The 24591-nt window shown below is 37.9% G+C and overlaps 1 protein-coding gene across 1 annotated transcript in view; it reads left to right on the forward strand.

Moving 5' to 3' along the window:
• DEGS2 (delta 4-desaturase, sphingolipid 2) overlaps positions 1-23948 on the forward strand; it is a 70518-nt gene extending 46570 nt beyond the window's left edge. The window contains exons 2-3 of the mRNA XM_003756552.3: positions 4692-5434; positions 22050-23948. Coding sequence (XP_003756600.1) covers positions 4692-5434; positions 22050-22196 — 890 coding nt within the window. The 3' untranslated portion in view covers positions 22197-23948. The remainder of the gene's footprint in view (positions 1-4691; positions 5435-22049) is intronic.
• Positions 23949-24591: the final 643 nt, after the last annotated feature.

A 24591-nucleotide genomic window follows, 5' to 3' on the forward strand; every position in this document is an offset into this window, starting at 1 on the left:
TTATTAATACCTTTGTCTTAACAATACTTTTATTTCATAATATTCCTCCCCCCCCCCCAGCCACAGCAAGCCATTTCTTATAAAAGATTTTTTAAAATTTAGTAAAAATGACTAAATGTATGCATCATAGAAATAAGTGAAATAGGTCATACCCATAGTCTCCCACCTCAGAGAAAGGAGGGAAGATGCATAGCATTTTAAAATGATTTTTCAAAATCACAGAATCACAAAAACCCAAAGTTGGAAGAAAGCTCAGCAGATGACCAGTATAACCACTTACTCTACATCTACTTCACAAGGAATCATCAATTTCCCATGATGGGGGGATCTACTGCTTCCCCAGACAGCCTATTTGACTTGTGGAGATCTCTAATTGTGACTAAGTTTTTTCTTTTATCTCCCCTCTCCCCAAAACAGCAATCAATCTGATATAGGTTATACATGTACAATCATTTAAAACAATTTTCAAATTATGTTGTGAAAAAGAAATCAGAACGAATGCATCTCTTATTTGTTTAATCAATTTCAATATACCATATTTTTTAGTCTCCTCACTTTTTCAGGAGGGGCTCTGGTTTGGGATTGTCCTTCTTATATATCTAGCATAGAAAATCAGGCCCATAACTAAATATGTTACTTGGGTAGAATATAGTAGAACCTTTACTTCTTACTTGAAATACTGTGCCTCTATTCTTGTAGCTTTGGATGTTATTATATAATATCTGTATTATCTACATATATATATTTTTTGAGGAATCTATCATATACTACTGACTCATGTTGATTTTGCAGTTTACAAAACTCCTCAGATTTTTTTCCCCCATAGGAATTGTGGTCTTTGCCACACTTTTCTCCTCTTGAAAGTGCAGCTGATCTTTTTTTTTTTTTTTAGCCCAAGGTGGGACTTGACATTTATCCTACTTTCATTTCATCCTATTATATTACTCATTATCCCATTGTGTCCCAATATGCATGCTCTTCTTTCCAGTGTTTTGTCATCTGTAGATTGCAGAAGCTGTTATCTGAACCTTTAATGAAAAGACAAACGCTGGTCAAATGTCAGATCTTTGAGCAATTTCTTTAGGCCTCTCTCATTAGGTTGACATCCATTAAAGTCTAAACCTTGCTTCTGACCACTTGGCCAGTTTCAGAATTTACTTATCTCTATTCGTTGTTAATGGCTGTATATTGTCAAGGATAGCATGAGAGACTTTGCCAAAAGGCAAATATACCTTTCTTGCACCAAAGTGCTCATATTTTACCTGTTCTCTTCTAATTTCATAAAAATGAAAAATTTCCATTTTGAAGGGACTTTGGAATTTCCCGAATATCAGAATTGAAAAGGACGGTATAGGACATTTGTTTTAATTTATTTCAAAAAGAAGATTGTAAGATCCTAAAGGAGGGAGTAGCTACAAGTGGAAGAAACAAATAATGATTTCCACTAGGACAATGGATTAATTTAGGATATTTAGCTGAAGAAGAAATGATGATGATGGGACAAATGCCTTCTAGCATTGGAAGAACTCTTAAGTGGAAAAGTGATTAGTTTTATTCTGTTCACTCCCAGGGAGAACAAGGAAAATTAGGAAGAAGTTAAGGGTGTTAATTTCTCCATTAAAGGAAAAACTTCCTACTAGCAAAGTAGAATAGACTATAGAGTGGATATTGATGCAACATAGACTTTTTGTTATGTGATTTATTATAAGTTTGTGGTGTTCTTTGTGTATGTGTATGTATGAATACATACACTTAAATTTTATATATTATTGATGGGGTTGGGAGCAGAATTTCTAGTCAGAAATATGAGGCACAAAGTGCAAAGCACATGGCACATGTGAAGAATTCACAGTGGGGTTCATTTTGCCAAAAGGTACCTTTATTTATAAGAAGAGGTTATGGACAAAATGAAAAGTTAAAATAGATACTGTGAGTGGTAAATATAAAATAGATTCAGGAGAACAATAGAAAAGTGAGAGTTAGCAGGGAAAAGGATTTTAACAATTAACAATAGAAAAGACAAGCTTCCCAGTGGAATTCACAATTAACTAGGAAGAAATACACCATGAGTGGGAATGTACCGGTGACTGATACAGAGTTTAGCAGACCAAGGCTAAAAGGGGTTAGCAAAGGGATTACATCACTGATTGGCAAGCTAACCCTAAAAGGGATTAAGCACCCTAAAAGAGTTAGCTATGTAACAAAGAGAAAAACAACTTGAGGCAGGACACCATAGTGGGCAAACCAGTGAAAGGATTTTTTGGCAAAGAAGGTATAGGCCATGGGCAGACTTATGGGGGAAATTTAATCTCAGGGGTTTTACATCACAACAAGGCTTTCTTTTTTTTTTTTTTTTTTTTATTTAAAGCCTTTATTTGGATATACATGGGTAACTTTAAACATTAAAATTGCCAAACCTTTGTTCCAATTTTTCACCTCTTACCCCCACCCCTCCCCTAAATGGCAAGATGACCATAGATGTTAAATAATTAAAATATAACTTAGATACATAATAAGTATACATGACCAAAAATTATTTTTGCACAAAAAGAATCAGACTCTTGAATTATTTAAATTGCTTTGAAGGAAATCAAAATGCAGGTGTGAAAATAGGGATTGGGAATTCAATGTAATGGTTTTAGTCATTCCCCAGAGTTCTTTTCTGGGATAGCTAGTTCAGTTCATTACTGCTCCATTAGAAATGATTTGGTTGATCTTGTTGCTGAGGATGGCCTGATCCATCAGAACTGGTCATCATCTAGTATTGTTGTTGAAGTATATAATGATCTCCTGGTCCTGCTCATTTCACTAAGCATCAGTTCGTGTAAGTCTCTCCAGGCCTTTCTGAAATCATCCTGTTGGTTATTTCTTACAGAACAGTAATATTCCATAATTTTCATATACCACAGTTTATTCAGCCATTCTCCAACTGATGGACATCCATTCAGTTTCCAGTTTCTAGCCACTACAAAAAGGGCTGCCACAAACATTCGTGCACATACATGTCCCTTTCCCTTCTTTATAATCTCTTTGGGATATAATCCCAGTAGTAACACTGCTGGATCAAAGGGTATGCACAACAACAAGGCTTTCTGATTGAATACAGCAAGGTGGGGCTGTGTAAAGCTGAACTGATCCCATCAGTGTTTTTTCTTGCTTGTATGTATACACATACATACATACACACATGTTCTGTAGTCATCTACAAATGTATAAAGAACATGTCCTATCTACAAAGTTCTGTACTCTGTACATGGCACTGGGGGATATACAAAGCAAAATAAAGCATGATCCCTGTCTTTAAGTTTACCATTTAGTAGAGAACATAAGCTATTACAAAGATAAAATTAAGTGCATGCAAGGCTATGGAGAATAGTGGAAAGAGTACTGGCCAGGTCAGGAGATGAGGGTTCTAAACCTAACTTGGCCAAGAACAATCATTGTGACCTTGGGAAATTTGGATTCTCCATCCAAGCATGTCCTTGGAGAACCACTAGGTACAAAGTTCAAATTACTCTGGTAGGAGCACAGTGGAGAGAATATAGTCTCCACTCTCAGGGAATCCATCACCTTAGAGAAAATGGACACAGATAACAAACAAAATATCACAAAGGTGCTTGATATGTTGTGAAACCTTTGATGTGTTATTGCAAATAAAAGAAACTTTATGACTAAATTGGTTTAATATAAATGTTACTTTCCCAGCAGATGTAGCATATAATATTTGCAGAAATAAAGTTTGCTTATTGCATGTACATCCTAACCTCAAAACAAGTCAGACTTTGTACTTTCAAAGAAATTAACCCAAACAGTTGCCTTTATTGAAGGAAAAATATGCAAGGGTGTCTCCTGGCCCTCCTGGATTGTTGCCAATGTAAGTGTTCAGGGCCACTGGGGGAAAAAAAAGACAGAAATAAATATTTATTGAGTGTTTATTATATGCCAGGCAATATCCTAAGTGTTTAGGGTACAAAGAAAAGTAAAAATATGTAATCTGTCCTCAGTGAACTCAATTCCCATAGAGGAGACAATCTCTAAAAGTTTTACACTGGATAGCTGTCTATTTTTCTTTATGTATATGTGTATTTATGAGTATATATGTAGATATTGGTGTATATGTGTTCATAGGTATACATGTGCACGTAGTTATCAGGGTATACATACATGTACATATTGTGTGTTTATGGGTATATATGTGGATATTAGTGTATATGTGTTCATATGCATGCCTGTATATATATAGGTATAGAGGTATACATATATGTACGTATATATATATATATATATATATTTATCTGTGTGCATATGCATATATATTTATATTCAAATGTATATATACATAGAGATAATTTCAGAGGGAAAGCACTTGAGGAGGGGCCAAGAAACTCCTTTTAGAACTGGGAGATAGCATGTCATCTATGAGGAATAATAGCAAGGAGGTGGATGCTGCTGCATGGTAAAATACACGGAGAAGTGTAAAGTTAGAGAACCACTTCTATAGACACTTAAATGCCTGAATGAATGGTTTTGTCATTCTCAGATCCCTTTCAATTCTAATGTTCTCTTATTTTAAGGTAAATGAGTGTATTAAATTTGCACTGTTTGGGGACTCATTCAAAAACTTACTATCCACAGAGTAAAATAAATTGATTATTCTTGCCTTGAAAATGTTTCTCTGTCTTCTCCTTTAGCTAAGTATCCAGCCATCAAATCCCTAATGGGCCCAGATCCACACTTGAAATGGATTGTGTCGTGCATGGTGCTGACCCAGTTCTGCGCTTGTTACCTGGTCAAAGACTTGTCTTGGCGATGGGTTTTCTTCTGGGCCTATGCCTTTGGGGGCTGTGTGAATCACTCCTTGACCCTGGCCATCCATGACATCTCCCATAACGTGGCCTTTGGGAACAAATTTAGTCGGCGGAACCGCTGGTTTGCAGTCTTTGCCAATCTCCCCATTGGTGTGCCATACTCCGCCTCCTTCAAGAAGTATCACGTTGATCACCATCGCTACCTGGGTGGGGACAAACTAGATGTGGACATCCCCACAGACTTTGAGTGTTGGTTCTTCTGCACTCCCATGAGGAAGCTCCTCTGGCTCTTCTTGCAACCAGTGTTTTATGCCTTTCGACCCTTATTTGTAAACCCCCTGGCTATCACGCAGATGGAGATCTACAATGCACTGACCCAGCTTGCAGTCAACATTATGATCTATAGACTGTGGGGGCTGAAGCCGATTGTGTACTTGATTGCAGGCACTGTCCTTTGTACAGGAATACACCCCTTCTCTGGTCACTTCATTGCCGAGCATTATCTCTTCTTGAAGGGCTATGAGACCTATTCCTACTATGGGCCCCTCAACTGGATGACCTTTAATGTGGGCTACCACATGGAGCACCATGACTTTCCCAGTATTTCAGGCTTCAAGCTGCCCATGGTAGGTGGGACACCTTTAGGAAGACTTTCTCACTTTCGCTGTGCCGAATATGGGTAGGGGACCAGTTTCAACTTGTACAACTTACTAAGCACTGGACAAATCCTTTGTTTGGTAGCTGCTGATGATTCCAGTTTTCAGGGAATGAAAGTGAGACAGAGATTAACTGATATGACTTCAGGAGGAGTGCTCTAATCCTAGTGATATCTACCTGCTCAACTCCCACAAAAATTTATTAGATTTATTACTTATTTATTACATTTATCAATTTAATTAATTATTATTATGTCAACCACTGTGATAGGGCCTATAAGTAATTATAATCATAAGCTGTAATAATATTTGTAATAACCATGTTAATGCTTAAGATCAGTATTGTATATAATTATATTAATAGTTTATATATAATGAAGCACCATGATAGTAATACAAGGCTCTCTGTTATGAACAAACTGCTGATCTTATCAGTGAAAGAAGCTTCCACACCAAGAATTCCCCGTACTGATAAAATTATAGGTCCAGATTTTTTTTAAAAGACTAGTAGTAATTACAATTATATAGCAATTGCATATTTATAAGGGACTTTCTTTATAATGTCCCAGTGAGGTAGACGGTACTTTACTCATTTTGCAACATTACCAATTCTGCTATTTTCATGACATGATACTGCCTCAGAAGATATGTTCCCTATTGTAACCAAATAGAAATATATGACATCTAAACCAACAAGTAATATTACTGGACTTGGCATTGAAAACTTAGTTTTATATCCTAGCTGTATTACCTTGGCAAGTCATTGAAACTCTCTAGTTCTCCATTTATTTGTACAATGAGGGAACTAAATAATCTATAAGATGTCTTTCACACCTAAATTTGTGAACAATGCAAAGTAAACTGTAATAGGATCAGAGAAAAGATACTGGCAAAGTGCCATAGGAACAGGAAAATTTGAGGAAGAAAGTATTTAGCAAATAGGAAAATATGAAGAAGAAAGCATTTACAAGAAAAGAAAGCATTTTCAGGTCTTAAAGAGAAACATCTCAATAGAGATGAGGGGAGTATATTAGAAGCTGACTGAATGAGTAGAGGGAAGAGGGATATTGCTAACAGTCTAGTTGCTTGGACCATAGGACTCTTGATGGGGTGGAAAACATTTAGTAATCACCTACACTAAGCTATTTCTCAGCTGGCATGGTGGCTAGAATGCTGGGTCTGGAGTCAGGAATATCTGAATAATTATGTAACCCTAGGCAAGTCACTTAATCCCTATTTACCTCAGTTTCTCATCTGCAAAATGAGCTGAAGAAGAAAATGGTAAGTTTCTTTGCCAAGCAACCCCCAATGTGGTTACAAAAAGTCAGACCACTGAAATAATCAAACAGCAACAATGGCAATGACAAATGCACTTTACAAATCCTTTGTTTGGTATATACTGTTATGATTGCAGTTTTCAGGGAATGAAACTGAGACAGATTAACTGATGTGACTTCAGGGCTAGTACTCTAATCCTAGTGATACCTAACTACCTCTAGGATTCATGAATGATAATCAAATGGAATAAAGGTTAATGTCAAGAATAGATTGGAGCAGAGGTGTGGGTTGGGGAGAAAAGAAAGTGCTAAAGGCAGGAACACCAAGGAGAAAGTTATTATAATAATCCAAGAGAAAAGGAGGGCCTGCGGAAATGGAGATGAGGAGGATACGGGTGTGGCCTTGCAGGGTTAGACATTAGAGAGGCTAGCATTGTTAGGGATCTTTTTTTTTTTTTTTTTCTTTTTCTTTTTGGTTTTTAATCTAATGCTGTCGTTGGATTGAGAGCTGGAAGGAACTTCAGTCAGTCAGCCATCTAGTTCAGCTCCTTAATTTTATGGGTGAGGAAGCTGACAGATTGAGGGATTTACCTGCCCAATCTTAGGCTATTCTGGAATGGAAGAGAGACAGAATTTGAATTCACCTTTCTCCAGTTCCAGACCTGTCCTTTCCATTGGATTGTGATGATAGCTCAGGGTCATTTCCATGCTATGATTTTTTTTTTGGTAGGTAGAAAGTCAGAGTTAAGGTGCTTATCTAGAGTCACACAGCTGAATTTGAACTCGATTCTAGGGTCGGTGCTGTATCTACTATGTCACCTCATTAAAACAGCCATGTTATGATTAATAGATTTGAAAAGGGTGGTTATAATGGTCCAGTTTTACTTATTAACTAGCTCATCAATCAATCAGTCAGAGAGGCTCATCACCAGAAGGTGACTACCTGGTGATGAATTTTTTTTAGCCACAGCAATTTATTAAACTCACTAAATACATTGATAGAAATCTTAGCTTCTTTTTATTATATATTATTAATGTAATTTAAAATGTTTTATTGTCAAGTTTTTTTTAATTAAAAAGCTTTATGAAAATCTTACCAATTACCAAAAATGAATGAATGAATTTAAAAAACACATTTATTAAGTGCTAGCTGAATGCCCAGGTGTTGTGCTAAGTGCTGGGGTGTATAAATAGTGAAGGAGAACAGTTCCTATTCTCCAGTGGGAGAAAACCTGTGGTGAAGGTTTCAGCTGCAATTCAGATGGAAAGGCCTCCTAGTTCTCATGCCATTTCCATTGATAAAGTTGTATCCTTTTCTGATGTTGAACTAGTTGACATGGCCAAGGCCTTTGGTAGTAAGGACTCTTTTCTGGGTTTTCAGGGGCTGTTTTGTTTCCTTGGATGACTGGTTAAGGTTGGGGGGCAGGAGAGGCAGGAAGTGGGGTCAGTGGTTTGGAATGGGGAGCTTCCATTCTTTGGGATTACTTGTCCAGTGGTTGTTTTTAGTGAGAAAGATGGTGCTCTCCTTTCTCACATGGGGTTACTTTCCTCACAGCCGAAGAACCTGGACTGGAAGCAAACTCTAATACCTCTCTCTCTCTCTCTCTCTACTCCTTGGTGGCTTTTCTTTGTTTTAATGATGAAGAAACAGGGGTTCGGAGTAGAGAAATGATTTACTTGAGATCATGTAGCAAGCAGGACTAGAACCCAGGTCTCCTGGCTCCCAGATCAGGAATTCCTTCTCTGGTTGCCAATTATTTTGAATCTTTTGATCTGGAACTAGAAGAAACAAATTTGTACTGGGAAGTAGCACTTTGGCAAATTTCTCTTGGATTCCCCTTTCCCCTTTGCTTTTTCCATGGTGCACCTGAGAATTTTGCCCCAAACCATGGCTGCTTCCTGAAACATGCATGTTTCCTGAAAGCTGCTTTCTAATATTCAGTACCCCTTTCCCCTTTCCCATGGCACTCTCCCTCCCTCCCCCACACCTTACTAAGCTTTACCCTGCTCCTTTTGAGGACAAGCGAGTTACTCATTAAACCTGGGCTGGGTTTCTCTCTCCTACGGGACCTGAAACCTGTTGGCCAGCTTTGGCACCTGTCATCTGCCAGGGGGTCCTATAAGAGGTAGGTTGTGCCTTATTAGGATAGAGAAATCCTGTGAGTCAGTGACTGAATAAATTCAGAGTCTGTTCTCATCTAGCAAGGGGAAAAGTTCATCATTCTTTATCCTCTGCCATGGTCTTGGCCCTATGCTATCTCCCCTTTTCAGCCTTATATTCATAAAGTACATAGAACAGGTACTTAATAACTTGTACCCAGAATTAAGTGGAATTGGGCACTTAAACATATACTGGAGCGTATACTGTAGATATAGCTCTCCCAGCTCTGTCAACATGAAGTTCAATAGGACCAAGCCTGAATCCTTATCCCTCCTTTCGTGCAACATCCCATGTCTCTTTACCACCAGTGCCTCAGTTATAATAAGTCAATAAAAGCTGGATAGAATCATAAAAGATTATCAGACACCTCCCACTTACTTTACACAAGGAGAGGCCATGAATATGTACAAAGTTACAATGGCGAATGTGGAATTTTCGAGTCCAGACCTAACATTATCTGAATGGTTACTGTCTTGAGCCATTCTAAAGTTGTTAGTGTATTTCTATGAAGTAACTTATCTGTGCTAAATGTTAGGATAAAAACTTAAAATTCTCTCATTTCATTGGTGAAGTCAAAGTAATACTTGTGATTTTTTTTTTTTTAACAAAGCAATCTACATTTCAACTAATTAGGCTGCAAGTGAGAGCAATAGAGACAAGGAGACTGTGCAGTTCAATTTTTTAATCTTAATAAAATCAGTTGGCACCACACAGGCAGTGCTAACATCAAAACTAATTTAACAAGTAATTATTAATCTTATAGCACCTAGCAATTTTTACATTCAGCAAATTTAAATCCTTTTTTGCATGTGACTTTTGAATACTTATGAACTGAAAATATTGCTGGCTGATAAAACTTGTGAAAATGTTAATGCTGAATGTGCAAGTTACTGATTATACCAATAAAACAAAGATAACCCTGTTTCAGCATAGAGAACACACATACATACACACACACACCCCTAAACAAAATTCATGAAAAAAGTCTGAGAATCTGGATTTTTCACAGATGTATTTGGAAGTATTTCATTAATATAAGACAAGTATATCAAAACTTTTCTTGTTGTTTTTGTTTAGTCATTTTTCAGTCATGTCCAACTCTTGTGATCCAATTTGTAGTTTTCTCAGCAAAGATAGTGGAATAGTTTGCCAATTCCTTCTCTAGCTTATTGTATAGATGAGGAAATTGAAATAAACAGGTTTAAATGACCCGCCTAGAGTCACTTAACTAGAAACTATCTAAGGCCATATTTGAATTCAGGAAGATGAGTCTTTCTTACTCCTGGCCTGGCACTCTACCCACTGTGCCATCTTGGCATATTTTAATTTCAAGTTGCCATTTTTGTATTACTAACATCAGAAAGTTATGGCTACCCTGACAATGTGGGTCTGCTATCCCACATAATTAATCTATCTTCTAGGCCAGTGATTCTCAAACTCTTTTTTTTTCAGTATCTTTATGGTATTAACAACTATTGAGACTATGTCCAAAGAGTTTTTGTTTATATGGGTTACATAATAGATATTTATCATAAATAGGAAAAAAACTAATTTTGAATTTGTACACCCTCTGAAAGGATTTCAGAGACCCTCCAGGATTCACTACACCACACTTTGAGAACCACTGTTAGACAAACTGGATTGTTCTCTATGCCCTACCCTGGCTGGTATTTATACTTTTATTCACAATATTTTCTATGTTGAGAGGGTCCTTCCTCTTCCCCCTTTTAACCTCTACCAATCCTGTTAAAGCCTAATGCCATTACTACAGAGACACCCCTGATCTCTTCCCCCACCATTCATTGGCTAACTCTAATATCTCCAAGTCAATCTTCCCACAGGGACTTGAAGTGGTATTTTGTTTTGCATTTCTCTGATACTCTTATATATTTATATACAGAGCTGAACTTGGAGTCACCTAGAGGTCAAAAAAAATTTTGGGACCTAATTGGGGTTAAATGGGTCACCCAACTAGTAGATGATAAGTGACTGAGATTGATTTGAACTCAGGTCCTCCTTATTCCAGGGAAGATGCTCTATCTACTATATCATCTTGCTGCCCCAAGAGGTCAAACACTTCTTATCTATATGACTGAGCAAGTCCCCTCAGTTTCCTCATCTGTGAACTGGGGATATTAATAGCAACTATTGCACAAAATTGTAAGGACTGAATGAGATAACATGTAAAATGCTTTGCTAACATATATAATATATATATATACACACACAAACAACCTAAAATGTCAGGGATGTTATTATTATATATTGTATTGTTAATGTCCCAATTAACTATAAGGGAAAACTTCCTAACATATACATTTGGGGACAAATGAAGTCATTAGATCCACAAGAAGGGCTCAATATGAACAGAACAGTCAATTGATAAGTATTTATTAAGTGTTCCTATGTGCTGGAGGGATAGCTAGGTAGTTCAGTAGTTATTTAGCCTGGGCTGTAGTCAGAAAGATCTGAGTTCAAATTCAGCCTCAGACACTAGCTGTGTAATCCTTGAGAAGTCACTTAACTTTGTTTGCCTTAATCTACTGGAAAAGGAAATGGCAAATCATTTCAGTATTCTTTGCCAAGAAAATGCCATGGAAGTATTGACTGAACAGCAAGTACTTTGTTCTGCAATACTGGGGATATAGATGTGATGAATGAAACAATCCCTACTTAGGTTCTGAGAAGGAGGCAAGCACATTTAAAAATGTATATAAATCTATATGAATTACCTCAATGTAGTTTAGAAGGGAATTTGGGGGGAGGAGGAAGGCTTCCTACAGAGGAAGGTACTTGAGCTCTATCTTGGAAGGGAGGGAAAGGGACTCTGGGAGGGAGAGGTGAGATACACACATATCTGTATAATTCTATACAGAGGAATATGCATAAAGAATGCTAGTTAATTATATTTTAATATATTTAATATGTATGGGACTACCTGCCATCTAGGGGAGGGGATGGGGGGAAGAAGGGGAAAAGTTGGAATCGAAGGTTTTGCAAGGGTCAATATTGAAAAATTACCCATGCATATGTTTTGTAAATAAAAAGCTTTTGTTTAAAAAAAAAAAAAAAGATAATTTAAATCATCCAATCTAATGAGAGTCTGCTTGACAGATGATCCAGAGCCCAAGGGTTCAAATGAACAGTCTTTTCAAGGACAAAATCAGATCAAAAGGCTTTAAGGCTGATGCCATGTTGCCTGCGCCTTAGCTTTAAAATTCTTCATTGCTTAATTGAGCTAATTCCATTGCTTATAGATTCAACCTTTCTAAGGACAGGAAAAATTGAGTGAGGAATAAAATAGTTGCTGTTTCCAACTCTTTGTAATACTATTTGATCAGTTGTAATTGATTCTTAGTGATTTCTTGGCAAAATATTGAGTGGTTTGCCATTTTCTTCTCCAGCTTATTTTACACCATCTAGTTATCCATCCTTGCTTAATTTAAGAGTTTCAGTGGTCCTTGGCTTCATCTCAATGCTCCCCTTTTTCTATTAAATTCTTCCTAATGTGTGGAGGAATTGCAAGAACATTGAATTTAGAGCCATAAACCCAGCGTTCCTATCCTGCCTCTTCCATTTATATAGAACCACTTCTTTCTTCTGAGTCTTAATTTCTTCCTTTATAGAATGAAGGGGTTGGAGTTCTAAGGTTCCTTCTAGCTCCAAATCCTCTGATTGCCCATCCCAGTTCTGCCGCTTATTACCTTGTGTGACTTTGGGTAACTTCACCTTGTTCTGGGTATTAATACCTTCATCTATTTTCCCAGCTCTCAGTCTACCATCCTTTTCTATGAATCCTCTGTCCATCCTTTAGAGAATCACAGAACCTGAAAATTGGAAGGGATCTCAGTGATTTCTAGTTCAACCAATAACTAAACTCCTCTATAACATCACTAACAGGTGATCATCCAACTTCCACTTAAAGGTTTGCAGTGATGGGAAAGTCAGTACCTTTGGAGGGCATGTTTTCCTGTGTCTCCCCTTTCTCTTTCTCCGCCCCTCCCCCCCCCAAATTTCCCTTTGTTTGAATCCCATGCTTTTGGATTAGCTTAGAAATGGGTTGGTTGTAGGTTCCTTGAAATCCTGCCCTGTCCCATCCCAGTGATAGATACTATGTTTGGAGCCAGACCTGTTATTTATAGTTTCCATACTGGGAATGTGAGCTCTCTTGCCACTTCAATTCAAATCTGGCTTCAGCTACATATTATCTATATGATCCTGAGCAAGTCATTTAAACCTGTTTGCTTCAGTTTCCTCATCTGTAAAGTGAGCTAAAGAAGGAAATGACAAACCATTCCAGTATCTCAACCAAGGAAATCCCAAGAGTTGGACATGACTGAAAAATGACTCTACAACAACACCAAAAAACCGGCTTGTTCACATCTCATGATGCATTTCTTCATTACTCTGTGGGTAATCTTCATTTTCAAATTTCTAGTGATTTCATGTTCTATGATTTATAACTATACATTACTGGCAGTACAATATTGAGATTAACATGGACCTTTATAGAAAAGTTTGCAGCCGTTAAAAAAAAAAAAATTTATTTTTCCAAAGGCAATCTGCCCATTCTCTTTGCTGTTTATTTCTTGGTTATTTGTATTTATCCAAGATATTGACAAATAAGCATATATTTACTTCTTTTCAGCATTATTGCTTTTGCTTGCTCAGTCATGTGACCCCCATTTGGGGATTTCTTGGCAGAGAAACTGGAATGGTTTGCCATTTCCTTCTCTAGTTCATTTTCCAGTTGAGGAATTGAGGCAAACAGGGTTAATTGGCTTGTCTAATACTATACAGCTATAGGAAGTGCCTAAGACCATATTTGAACTCAGGTTCTCCTGAATCCAGGCCTAGTACTCTATCCACTGAATTACTTAGCTGTCCCTCACTTTTCAACACAGATAAGTAAAATAGTGATACAAAAGATTATTATTGGGGAATTACATGTCTTCATCTATAATCAGACTAATTTACTTGGGGATGGAGTGGTAATGAGAACTTATCAAACGTATCGAGTTCTTCCAAATTTTAGTTTGGAAATTATAGGCTACCCTTGTATAGTTTTATGAACCTTGATTCTTTGACTAATGATTTGATTCTGAGTAAAGTTAGGATCCAGAATTAGAAATACATTCATATGTTTTCAGGCTAAGCCTTTTATAATAAATATTCTTGCAGCCAACCAGTGGGGGCTTCCCTGATTCTCAAGGAAAGAAAACAATGGGGTTTTTGGATAAGTTCAAATATTGCCTTTGTGAGATTACTTCTCTAAACTTTTTCAATGTTTCAATTATCTTCAGTATATCTATTAATAAGTCTTCCATTATGCGGTCTGCTAAGAAAAGCCAAGGTCCTGAAGTATGATTCTAAGTGGTAGAATTATGTCTTGAACCCAGTGTTCTTTCTACTGACCCAGCTTCTGAACACTTCAGAGGGATATGGGCCAAGGGAACTCCTCAAGTTTTTTCTTCTCTTGGAAGAAGCCAAGGAAGCTCATAAAATTTGTAGTTCCTGTCTTAGAGAAAGAGAAAATCCATGGGCAGAAGCAAAATATCTTACACTGTGGATTGGGAACCTTCCAGTTCTGACATTCTATGTTGTAAGTTCTGAGACTCTTGGAGCCAGTGGGAGATGAGTAATGGTTCTCATCCTTCTGTCCTGTTTGGCTCTCAGACTAGCCTCACTAGGAAAGAACACATTGCTTATTTGAACAGTAGAACTTCTCCTCTCTGATGTCCCCCCTGTGCTCCACATCTATCTGTCACAGATTGATGGGGCATCTTGTGTACCAAAATACTTCTAGCCTAGGGAACTGAACTTCAGATCCTCCCAAAATTGAATTGAATCTGAAGGTTTCCTTCCTAACTTGCTCATTTGGAAATACTGGACCTTTTGTTTGTTTATGGGGCTGTATTTTAAGTTAGTTGGGGGGTGGGAAGAGATTTCTAGAAAAGTTTTTTTGGTTGGTTTAGCTGGGCAAATGTACAAAGTCTTCTCTTGTAAACATCTGAACTTGAAGAAACAGAGTATTGGGAAAAGAGCCATTCTTTGGCACTATTGAGGTCCCTTGCATATACCTCCCTTCTCTTCTTATCTCCCAGAGCAGAAATGTCTTTTAGGAACTGAGGATACTTCTCATTTTTATTTGGTGACTGATTAAAATTCAGAAAAATAGGATTAGTCTTCCAAAACAGAAAGCCATTCATCACCCCCCTATCCCCAGCAGCTCACACAAAGGTATAATTAGACAAAATAAAATGATGGTAGTTGTAAGAATAATTGATACTTCTGATTTATACCTTTCTAGGTCTTATTTCTTTTCATCTTCAGAACAGTCCTGAGAAAGAAGCATGATAGGGGAGTGATTGTCAGTCCCATTTTATAGATGAAGAAATTGTAGCCCAGAAAGAGGGAAAAAAACTTGCTTAAGGTCATACAGGAAATTAATAACTAGAAAAAAAAGAACCAGGTCTCCTGGATCTTAGGTCTGGGCTCTAAAGAAAAGTCTTTGGCTGAGTCAGCTGTAAGGCTTGGGATTAATTGGTTTCTACAATCATAATCTCTTTTCTCCCCCATTTATATTAAATTTATCACAGCCTCACTCTTTACTTATTTTTGCTCCAGGGAAGAATTGGGCCTAATACCTGAGGTAAGAGACTGGAACATATGAATAAGATCACAAGTGTAACATGTACACTATGCTTATTGAGAACCCTTTCTAAAGAGAATACATTAGATCAAAGTTGATTCTAGTCATTAAACCTTGAGGAGTTGCTTTTATTAAATGTCCTCTTGACCCTAAGAGGAGGAATTATTTAAAATATTTTCCCTCTTCACTTTATCCTCCCCTGAAAAAGGAGCACTTGGATCCCCAAGAAGTGCTTGGGTTGACACTTAAAGGTTGACATTTGACAAGGTCTCAAGCTGAGATCCAATCAGTCAATAAACATTTATTAAATATCTACTGTGTGCTAGACACTATGTTGAGTACTGAGGATAAAAAAAAAAAAGAGACAAAAGACATTCCTTGCCTTAAGGAGCTTACAAATTAAGAAGATCATATGCAAACAATATATACAAAGCAAGGTATATGTAAGAAAAATAGGAAATAATAGAGGGAAGGCACTGTAATTATGAGGGGTTGAGAAAGACTTCCTGCAAAAGATGGAATTTTAATTGGAACCTAAAGGAAGTCAGGAAGTAGTATGAGTTCAGAAGGGATAGTATTCCAGATTTGGGGGAGAGACAGGAAAAAAAAAAAAAAAAGCTTGGATCCAAGAGATGGAATGTCTTGCTTGAGTTTAGCCAGGAATTGTGTAAGAAGTCTGGAAAAGGAGGAGGGGCATAGGTTATGGAAAGTTTTGAATGCCAAACAGAGCATCTCCTAGAGGACCTCCAAGACTTTATTGACTTTTTTTTTTTTTTTTTGCTGAGGCAATTGGGGCTAATTGACTTGCCCAGGATCACACAACCAGGAAGTGTTTAGTGTCTGAGATCAGATTTGAACTCAGGGCCTCCAGACTTCAGGGTTGGTACTCTATCCACTGCACCACCTAGCTGCTCCCTATTGACTTGTTTTTTATCCTTTTAGAGCAGGATGCTACTTTTTTTCCCATATAAAACTTCATCTTTTAAATCCATTGCTTTAACTTATTGAAATCTTTTTGCCATTGAATACATTAATTATCTTCTTTTAGCTTTGGGCCATCTATACCTTTCTCAAAGTCACTGATAAAAATTTTGACTTTTTAGAGCGAAGGTATTTTCTGGACACTTTTTTTAGGGTTGATAATGAACTATTAGCATAAATCCGACTTGTTCCAAACCCACCTAACTGCAAACATGACCAGGTAATAGCTCATATGAAGAAGTTGAAGATCTCAATGGCATAAACATTCAATCTGATTCACCAGTAAAATGCAGCAGCCAGAAAACCAAATGCTATCTTGGGTTGGGCTAATACAAATGTGGAGTTTAGGTTTATAGAGGTGTTAGCCCAGATGTTCTTTGCCCTGGTCAGATCACATCTGGAGTATTGGAATTCACTTATAGGCATCTCATTTTATAATGGAGATCGATAAGCTGGAACATACCTAGACTTGGATAAAGGCATAAATGGCATGCTTATCAAATTGGCTGATGACAAACACCAACATAGAATGGATGGCTAACACCATGGATGTAAAATCTTAATGGTTGGATTAAAAGAGATCAGGTACAAGATGGGAAGACTTGACTAAATTATGGTTTACCTAGAATATTTGTGGGTTTTAATGGACTGCAAGCTCAATATGAGTCAGCAGGTGCTTTAGCCAACAACAACAACAAAAAAAACTCAGTGTCATCTGCAGCAGCATTAAGGGAACAAGAAAGTGAACTCTAATCCTTTAGAACATATTGGTGGGTACCTATTAGCATCAGCTTCTCTCATGAATAAATGAAACCCTGGCCATCCCTAGGCTATGCTCTTTTGCTTTCATTTTTCACTAGAATCTTTTGGTTATCAAATTCATCTTAAACTTAGCTCTCTTCCTCTCACTGATGCTTGCTTCTGGTGCTCACTCCTTAAAGCCACTTTTCTTCTCTTAATTCCTGACACATAGGGCAAGGAAGAGGAATTGGCAAGCACTTTGTAGCCACTGTTCATTCTCCATCTCTCAACAGAGACCTGGGAAAAACCTTAATTTGGAAAGGTCATGGTCACCATGGCATTTCAGGCCTTCACCTGTATTTGTCTCACCATTGGACTTCAACGATGGAGGAGAGAATGAGGCTTCCATTTCAGTCAACATCTCCCTGTGATGTCATTGGACCTCTTTGAAAAAGATAGATAAATAACCACAGCTACCTTTTCTTTCTTGGAAATTCAGATTTTTATTTTTTCATCTATGACCCTCCAAGTCATTCTTCCTCCTCCTTGATAAGCTTAGTACCTGGCTCACAGTTTTTACTTCAAGCCCTGTCCCCTTTAATACCATATTCTCCCAGTTCCTTATCTTTCTCAACTTTGGTGACCACTGTCCGCAATCACCCGCAGGAATGGTCAGACTTTAGACACTGATACTCTTTCATCCTTTCTCCCTTTTATCTGAATTTTCTCAAATAGCCAGAATTCCTAATTATGGCATAGCAACCTGATTACTTATCTAGACTATTATAGAGAGTGGGTCCTTCACTATTGTAATATCCAGTCTCAATCTCTCTCATCTCATTTACAAATATATACAGAGACCTTTTGCTTAATGCTTTAGATAAATTACAATTTCCCTAAGACTTCAGTTTCCTCTTCAGCAAAATGAGGAAGTTGAATTTTAAAAATTTGTTTTTTGTTTCCAGCCCATAGATTCTTCTTATCTGTGAAATATTTATTGTTCTGTGCCTAGCCCTAGGCTAGGTAGTAACTTGGGGGGAAGGGAAGAGTCAGGACAAAGATGACCACAGTGTAGTCCTCAGTGATCTCTCAAATCTCCTTCCAGTTGTTATGAAATTCCATGTTCTATAGAATGCAGAATTTTCCTTTTGAATTTCCTTCTAGCTGAAGTATTTCATTTGTCCAAAAAAGTTGTCAATCTAAGTAACAATACCCCTGGGGGATTATTTTGGTTTCTGCACTGGGGCAGAACAAGCTGGGGACACACCTACTGAAACCTCAGAAAGCTTGGAACTGCCAGAAACAAGCCAGGGAACTGACTCCCAGATCTCATTCCCAGTTTCCCTCCAGGTCCAGGAGCAAAAGGTGGTTATTTGGAATGCTCTTTAGGAGTGTAGGATTGAGAGGAACTTAAATCTGGAAGGGTGATTGTTTTTGGTAAAAGGGAATTTAGCCATCATTTCGGATTCTGAGCCAGAAAAGGACCTCGAATGTCCTTTCATTTTACTGATGAGGAACTTGAAGCACTTAGATATAAAATGACTTACTTATAGTCAAATAGGTAGTAAGTAGCACTTCTATACAGAGAGTGTTTTACAATTTACAAAGAACTTCTAAAAACCCTAGAAGAGGGTGTGCAAGTTTTTTTTTTTTTTTTTTTTTTTTTTAACCCAAGATCACACAGTTAGTATATGTCAGATCTAGGAACTGAAATCCAGAGCTTAAAATGCACAACTACACACATATGCACACCATACACACCATAGTCATTGCCCAGGAATTGTACAAAACACACCATAGCATTCCATATTCTTATCATGCCTGTTTCTCAATGGAAGAGATTGGATTGGAATGTTGATAGGGCTGGGGAAAGGGGTAGGGAAGTGCTGAACCCCCGAAATTTAGAGATTTCAGGACTCTCCAGTATGGTCCATCAAATATTGGGAAGAGGAGGTTTTAGATCCCAAAAGCATATTAGGGTTATGAGTTATTTTCACAAGGAGTCTCAAAAGAATTTGTAGACTTAGACTATCTTTCAATCAAGAGACAAAGATTTTTTTATACTGCTTAATTAGATCAAGCTAAATTCCGTATGGGGCTTTTAGAAAAGAAAGGGGTTTTAGCAATTAACAACGGGAAAGATTAGATTTCCTTTCCGAAACTCACTATTAATCCGGGGGAAGACACCATTAAGGAGAAAGATGCTATTAAGGCATGCAAATTCCTAATGAAAGCCATAAGGTGGGCTAACTTCCTAAAAAAAGGAGGGATGAGGGGAGGGAGAAAGGGATTATAGTACTACACTGGGGAGATTTTTTTATAGGGGAAAAATAACCCGGGGACTGACGTAATAAACTTGACTTTTGGATTGGAAACAGTAAACTGTGAAGTCATATTGATTTTAGTCCACATAAGGAATTGGCAATGCCCAAAAAGCCTGTTTTAACAACAAAAGGCTCACTTAAAAGATAATCCTGTCAATTGTTCCTTCCTGCTTGCCTCAGAGTAGCTAGGTAGGCTTCCAGATTGTTTACAGTAATTCAGCCATTCTCCATCAACACCCTCTTAGCTACCCAGGACTAAGGACCTCAGCAGTTACTATTAGCAAATACTTTTGTTTAACCTCAATCCTGTGACTTCAAGTCCAATGTTTTGTTTTATTTTTCTCTAAATCATTTGCTTTTTTTGGAAAAACTCAGGGATTAATTACTCCCAAATCCTCAATGATGCTATTAAGTGGGAAGGATATTGGATTTGGAAATAAGGAGACTTTGGTTTAAATTCTGATGTTAGTTATGCAAGTATTGCATAGGTAATGTCTTTTTACTTCTTGGAACCTCGATTTCCCCACCTAAAAATGGGGATAATAGCATCACAGGACTGCTAGTGGATAGAGTCAGGAAGACCTCAGATACTCACTAGCTGTGTGACTGTAGGCAAATCACTTAACCTTGTTTGCCTCAGTTTCCTCATCTGTAAAATGCCAGTCCAGTGTCTTTTCCATGAAAATCCCAAATAGGGTCACAGAGGTTGGACTTGACTGAAAAAAAACTAAACCACCACAAATACTATCACACTTTTAAATGGTGTTATAAGGAAAGAGCTTTGTAAATCTTAAAAAGTGCTATGTGATGTGAAATTGCTGCTACTGGTATGAGTCAGAGGAAGAAACAGATCTTAAAATAATCTAGAATCGTCTAAACTCTCCTAAATAACAAAGCTGATTTCAAACCCAGATTCTCCGAATCAAACATTCTTATCACTATCTGACATCATAAGATGTTCTAAATGCAATGTAATTCAAGATTTTTTTGTAGGTTTGGGCCAGTGAATTAGGGATCACTTGGACATTCAGATCCCTTGGAGAACTCTGTGTGCTATAGATGGAGGATGGTGGTAATGTTCTTAGATTCTAAAAGTCACAAAAAAGGAAGGATGAGTGGGCCAAACCTCGTATTCAGAGGTCAAGCTTGAAGCACATATCCCTTGAAGGGCCCATAAGCTCATGGAGCTAGAGTTGGAAGAGATCTCAGATGCCCTCTAGTCCAATCTTCTTATATGACATATGGGGAAACTGAGTCTCAGGAAGATTAAGTGACCTGTCCTGGGTTACATAGCTGAACTTCATCAGAGGTAGAATTAAACCCAAGTACTCTGACTAAAAGATGGGTGCTAATTATGCTCTATCACATGGCTTACAGGATCTACGGTGGATTATTTCCAGCATTGTATAAAATATTAGTGACGAGTCACCTTGCTTTGAGAACGGCTTGTCATCATAGTTCATAGAGTGGGGTAAAATACATAAGAAATTAGGACTTCAGAGTTGAGATGGACCTCAAAGATCAACTTATACTTGAATAAGAATTCCCCCTACACTGCCCAGTTTCCATGACTTCTAGCGATAGAGGGAACCTGCTATGTCTCAAGGCACACCGTTTTACTTTGAGACTAGCTCTTTTTTTTACATTAAACCTTTTTGCAACTCCTATCCACTGTTGATTGCTTTGCCTTTTGGACTTAAGTAGGACAAATCCAATCCCTATTTCACCAGGCAGACCCTGAAGTACTTAAGACTTTTCTCATCCCACCCATATTCCATCCCATTGTTCTTCCAAAGTCTTGTTTTCTGCTTGTGCAATAAAAAAGAAGAATGCCATAGTGGGAGGTGGAGACTGGTAGTTCCATGCACAATTTTTGTCATCTTTGCTTTCAAGGGCTTTGGACTAGCAATCAAGGAACCCAGTTCTATCCTCAGTTTGGTTACTGTCTTGCCAATGTTACCTTGGACAGGTAAAGTGAGGGTGTTGGATCTAGATTCTGTTGTTTCCTCATAGGTATAAGAGCCTGAACATAGGGAGATGGTTCATTCTAATCTCCTTCATGTATGATATACACACACCTGAATTTAGGTTCAAAGTATAATAAAAAATAATTATAATAATAGCAGTTGACATTTGTAGAGTGTTTTAATATTCAAGCTTTTTTCCTTGCAATATTTCCCCACTGAGTAGATGAAGAAACTAAGGTTCCTACTGAGGACCTGGTTGGTTGCCAAAGTAAATTGAGTCATAAATCAGCTGGGGAAGATAGTGGGAGAAATGATACAAAAAGGAGACCTATGTTAAGTTCTCACTCTGCTCCTGGTTGTGTATGACCTTGGGTCTCATCTCTAAAATGGTGACCTGAACCACCAGTAAAATCTTTTTTTGGCTCTAAATACCATTCAGCTCTAGTTTTCTATGACTTTGAATCTTTCTCTCTTTTCTCCAGGTGCGGAAAATTGCCCCTGAGTACTATGACAACCTCCCCCAGCACCATTCCTGGGTCCAAGTTCTCTGGGATTTTGTTTTCAAAGACACCATGGGGCCTGCCTCAAGAACAAAGAGGATCTACAAGAAGGACTTGAAAGCCTTTTAACCTGCCTTCCATTTACTTGATGGGGCCAATTTGGGCCAGATTTGGGGAACTAACTTGCATGGGGGAAAAAAAGATTAGCCCAGAACTTCACAATATGAATTGTAGAACCTGAGTTGTTTTTTTTGTTTTTTTTTTTGAAATGGTCAAAGTATTGGAATGTGTTCTTGTTTAAATAGAGCAGAAACAACAAACCCCACCTATGCCTATCCTGCCTCCTAGAAGCTGCCATTATATTCTGAGCAGGGGGCCAGATACCATGACCTGCTGAACTTTTTGCTTCAGTCCTGAAAAACAGAATTCTCCCTTTGCACTGATTTAGCTACAAATGAACTTTAATTTTGTTTCAGAAGATCTGGGTTTCATTGCTGATTCTACTACTTTTATTGTGTTCTGGACCAGAGCTGGTCTGAGAAAGTTGGACTAAATGGATGATCTCAATGGTTCCTTCCGGTTCTAAATTCTGTGATCCAATATCCTGAAAGTGGCAGGGAGGAGAACAAGGGATAGGACAGTAACTTTCCTCTGAGGTGGTCTGGAGCTTCTTGCTAAAGGACCTCAAGGGTGGTTCTTTTGCTGTTCTTGGATTATTAATATTTTTCTGCATCATGCAGATTTGGGTCCATCCAGAAGAACTGGTTCTTCAACATTTTCATTCTCCTAGTGCCTTTTGGCTTCTTGTTTCTGAACACGTCACAGCTGGTCTCTGGAGCAGAAGATTAATGCTTGGAAGGGGACCTTAGATTCATCCAGTACAGGATATCGGAGGCATTGGAGGGAAGAGGATGAGAATAGCCCTTAGAAATAATCTAGTACTCATTTTTTTGGTGAAGAAACTGAGGCTTAAGAGAATATAGGCACTAAACTTGTTTGTCTGGTAGATCTGATACCAATATACCTTTGCCAATCCTTTGCCAATGTTTTTCTACTTCATCACATTGTTTCCTGGGAGTATCTTTAATTGAACAGGGGCTTTTCTTTTTTTAAGACTCCAAGGAATGAAGTTATAATGATGGCAATGTAATAGGCACTCAGTGGAGAACATGTTTGAGTTAGGGTGCCTGTACCTGCTTATATCATATCACTTAACTTATGGACCCTGAGGCTGGTGGATGAGGCGCCACACTAGGTCACTTCTGGTAGCTCAGTGGTCATAAATATCAGCCCACTTCTTAGGACAAAGGCTTCTTTGCACTTTAACCCCTTCAAATTGCGTCTCCTGGCAAGTTTTTCTGTGAAGGAACGCTGGACGGGATTGTTTTAAGTCCAGTGAAAGGTGATGTGGAAAGAGTGTTGGGGTCAAAGGCTGGAGTCTGATTTCCTATACTGCCTCCAGAACCTTGTGTGATCTTGAACAAGTCATTTTTCCTCATCGAATCTTAGGTTTCCTCATTTATAAAATTAAATGATCCGAATGGATTATCTCTAAGGCCTTTTTCAGCACTGACATTCTAGCGATTCTTATGGCTCCAACATTCTACAATTCATGAATCCAAGCTCCCTTCCATGTTTGATATGTTCTCTTTTATGCTTTTCATAGCAACTTAACAAATTTTTTTGGAGCTCATTCTTAGGGTTACCAACCATGAATGGGTAGGGAAAAAATCTACAAATTGGCCTATGGACCACTCCACTGGATGCTTCATCTGACCTATGAGGACATTGACCAGAGTTGTCCTGTGAGAAACAAATGCAATGTTTGAAACTTGTATTTCTTAAAGATATCCAGACTTAAAATAAAACAAAATAACTAAATCCAGTCTTGGACTTTCTATGCCTGTGGAATATGTTTAAAAAGGGGAATGGGATGAGGAGGGGATGGTCTTGAGGCTTTGTTTCCAACCTAAACTGAACAGTTATGGTCCTTGTGTTCTTTTACAGGTCTGGAATTCTCCTCTACATCTCAGACTGGAATGGGAGTAAAGATAAGGAGGGTTTTGTGTAAGAATTTGTTACTTATAGGATCATAAAAATCTAGAAGAAGGAGGCCACATGTTTCACCTTTTCCACCAAATGCAAATGGATGACCTAGCACTAATCAGACAATTAGCCCATGACAGAAGAATCAGGAACACATATTTGATTCATTCCTCTTCCTTCTGATTCAACCCAAGAACAAAGTTCCTGGCAGTTATTTGAGCATCCATACTGGGCACTGCTCCTCTGAAGACTCAGTAATCCTCAGACAGCTGCTATTCTTCCCTCACTGCCTTAGACATTATCTATCTTACTTATGTAAGAATAAATGGAAAAAGTGGGGAGTTTGGAGAAAACTTGAGAGGTACAAACATCACTGTCTTTACATATTTAAAGGTTTGGTTGTTTTTCTTGAAATAGGGGATGGAAAATCCAGTTCAATATTTCAACTCAATAGAAGAAAGACAATTAGATCTATACA

The sequence above is a fragment of the Sarcophilus harrisii genome, chromosome 2 (assembly GCF_902635505.1).
Source record: "Sarcophilus harrisii chromosome 2, mSarHar1.11, whole genome shotgun sequence".
Taxonomy (NCBI): Eukaryota; Metazoa; Chordata; class Mammalia; order Dasyuromorphia; family Dasyuridae; genus Sarcophilus; species Sarcophilus harrisii.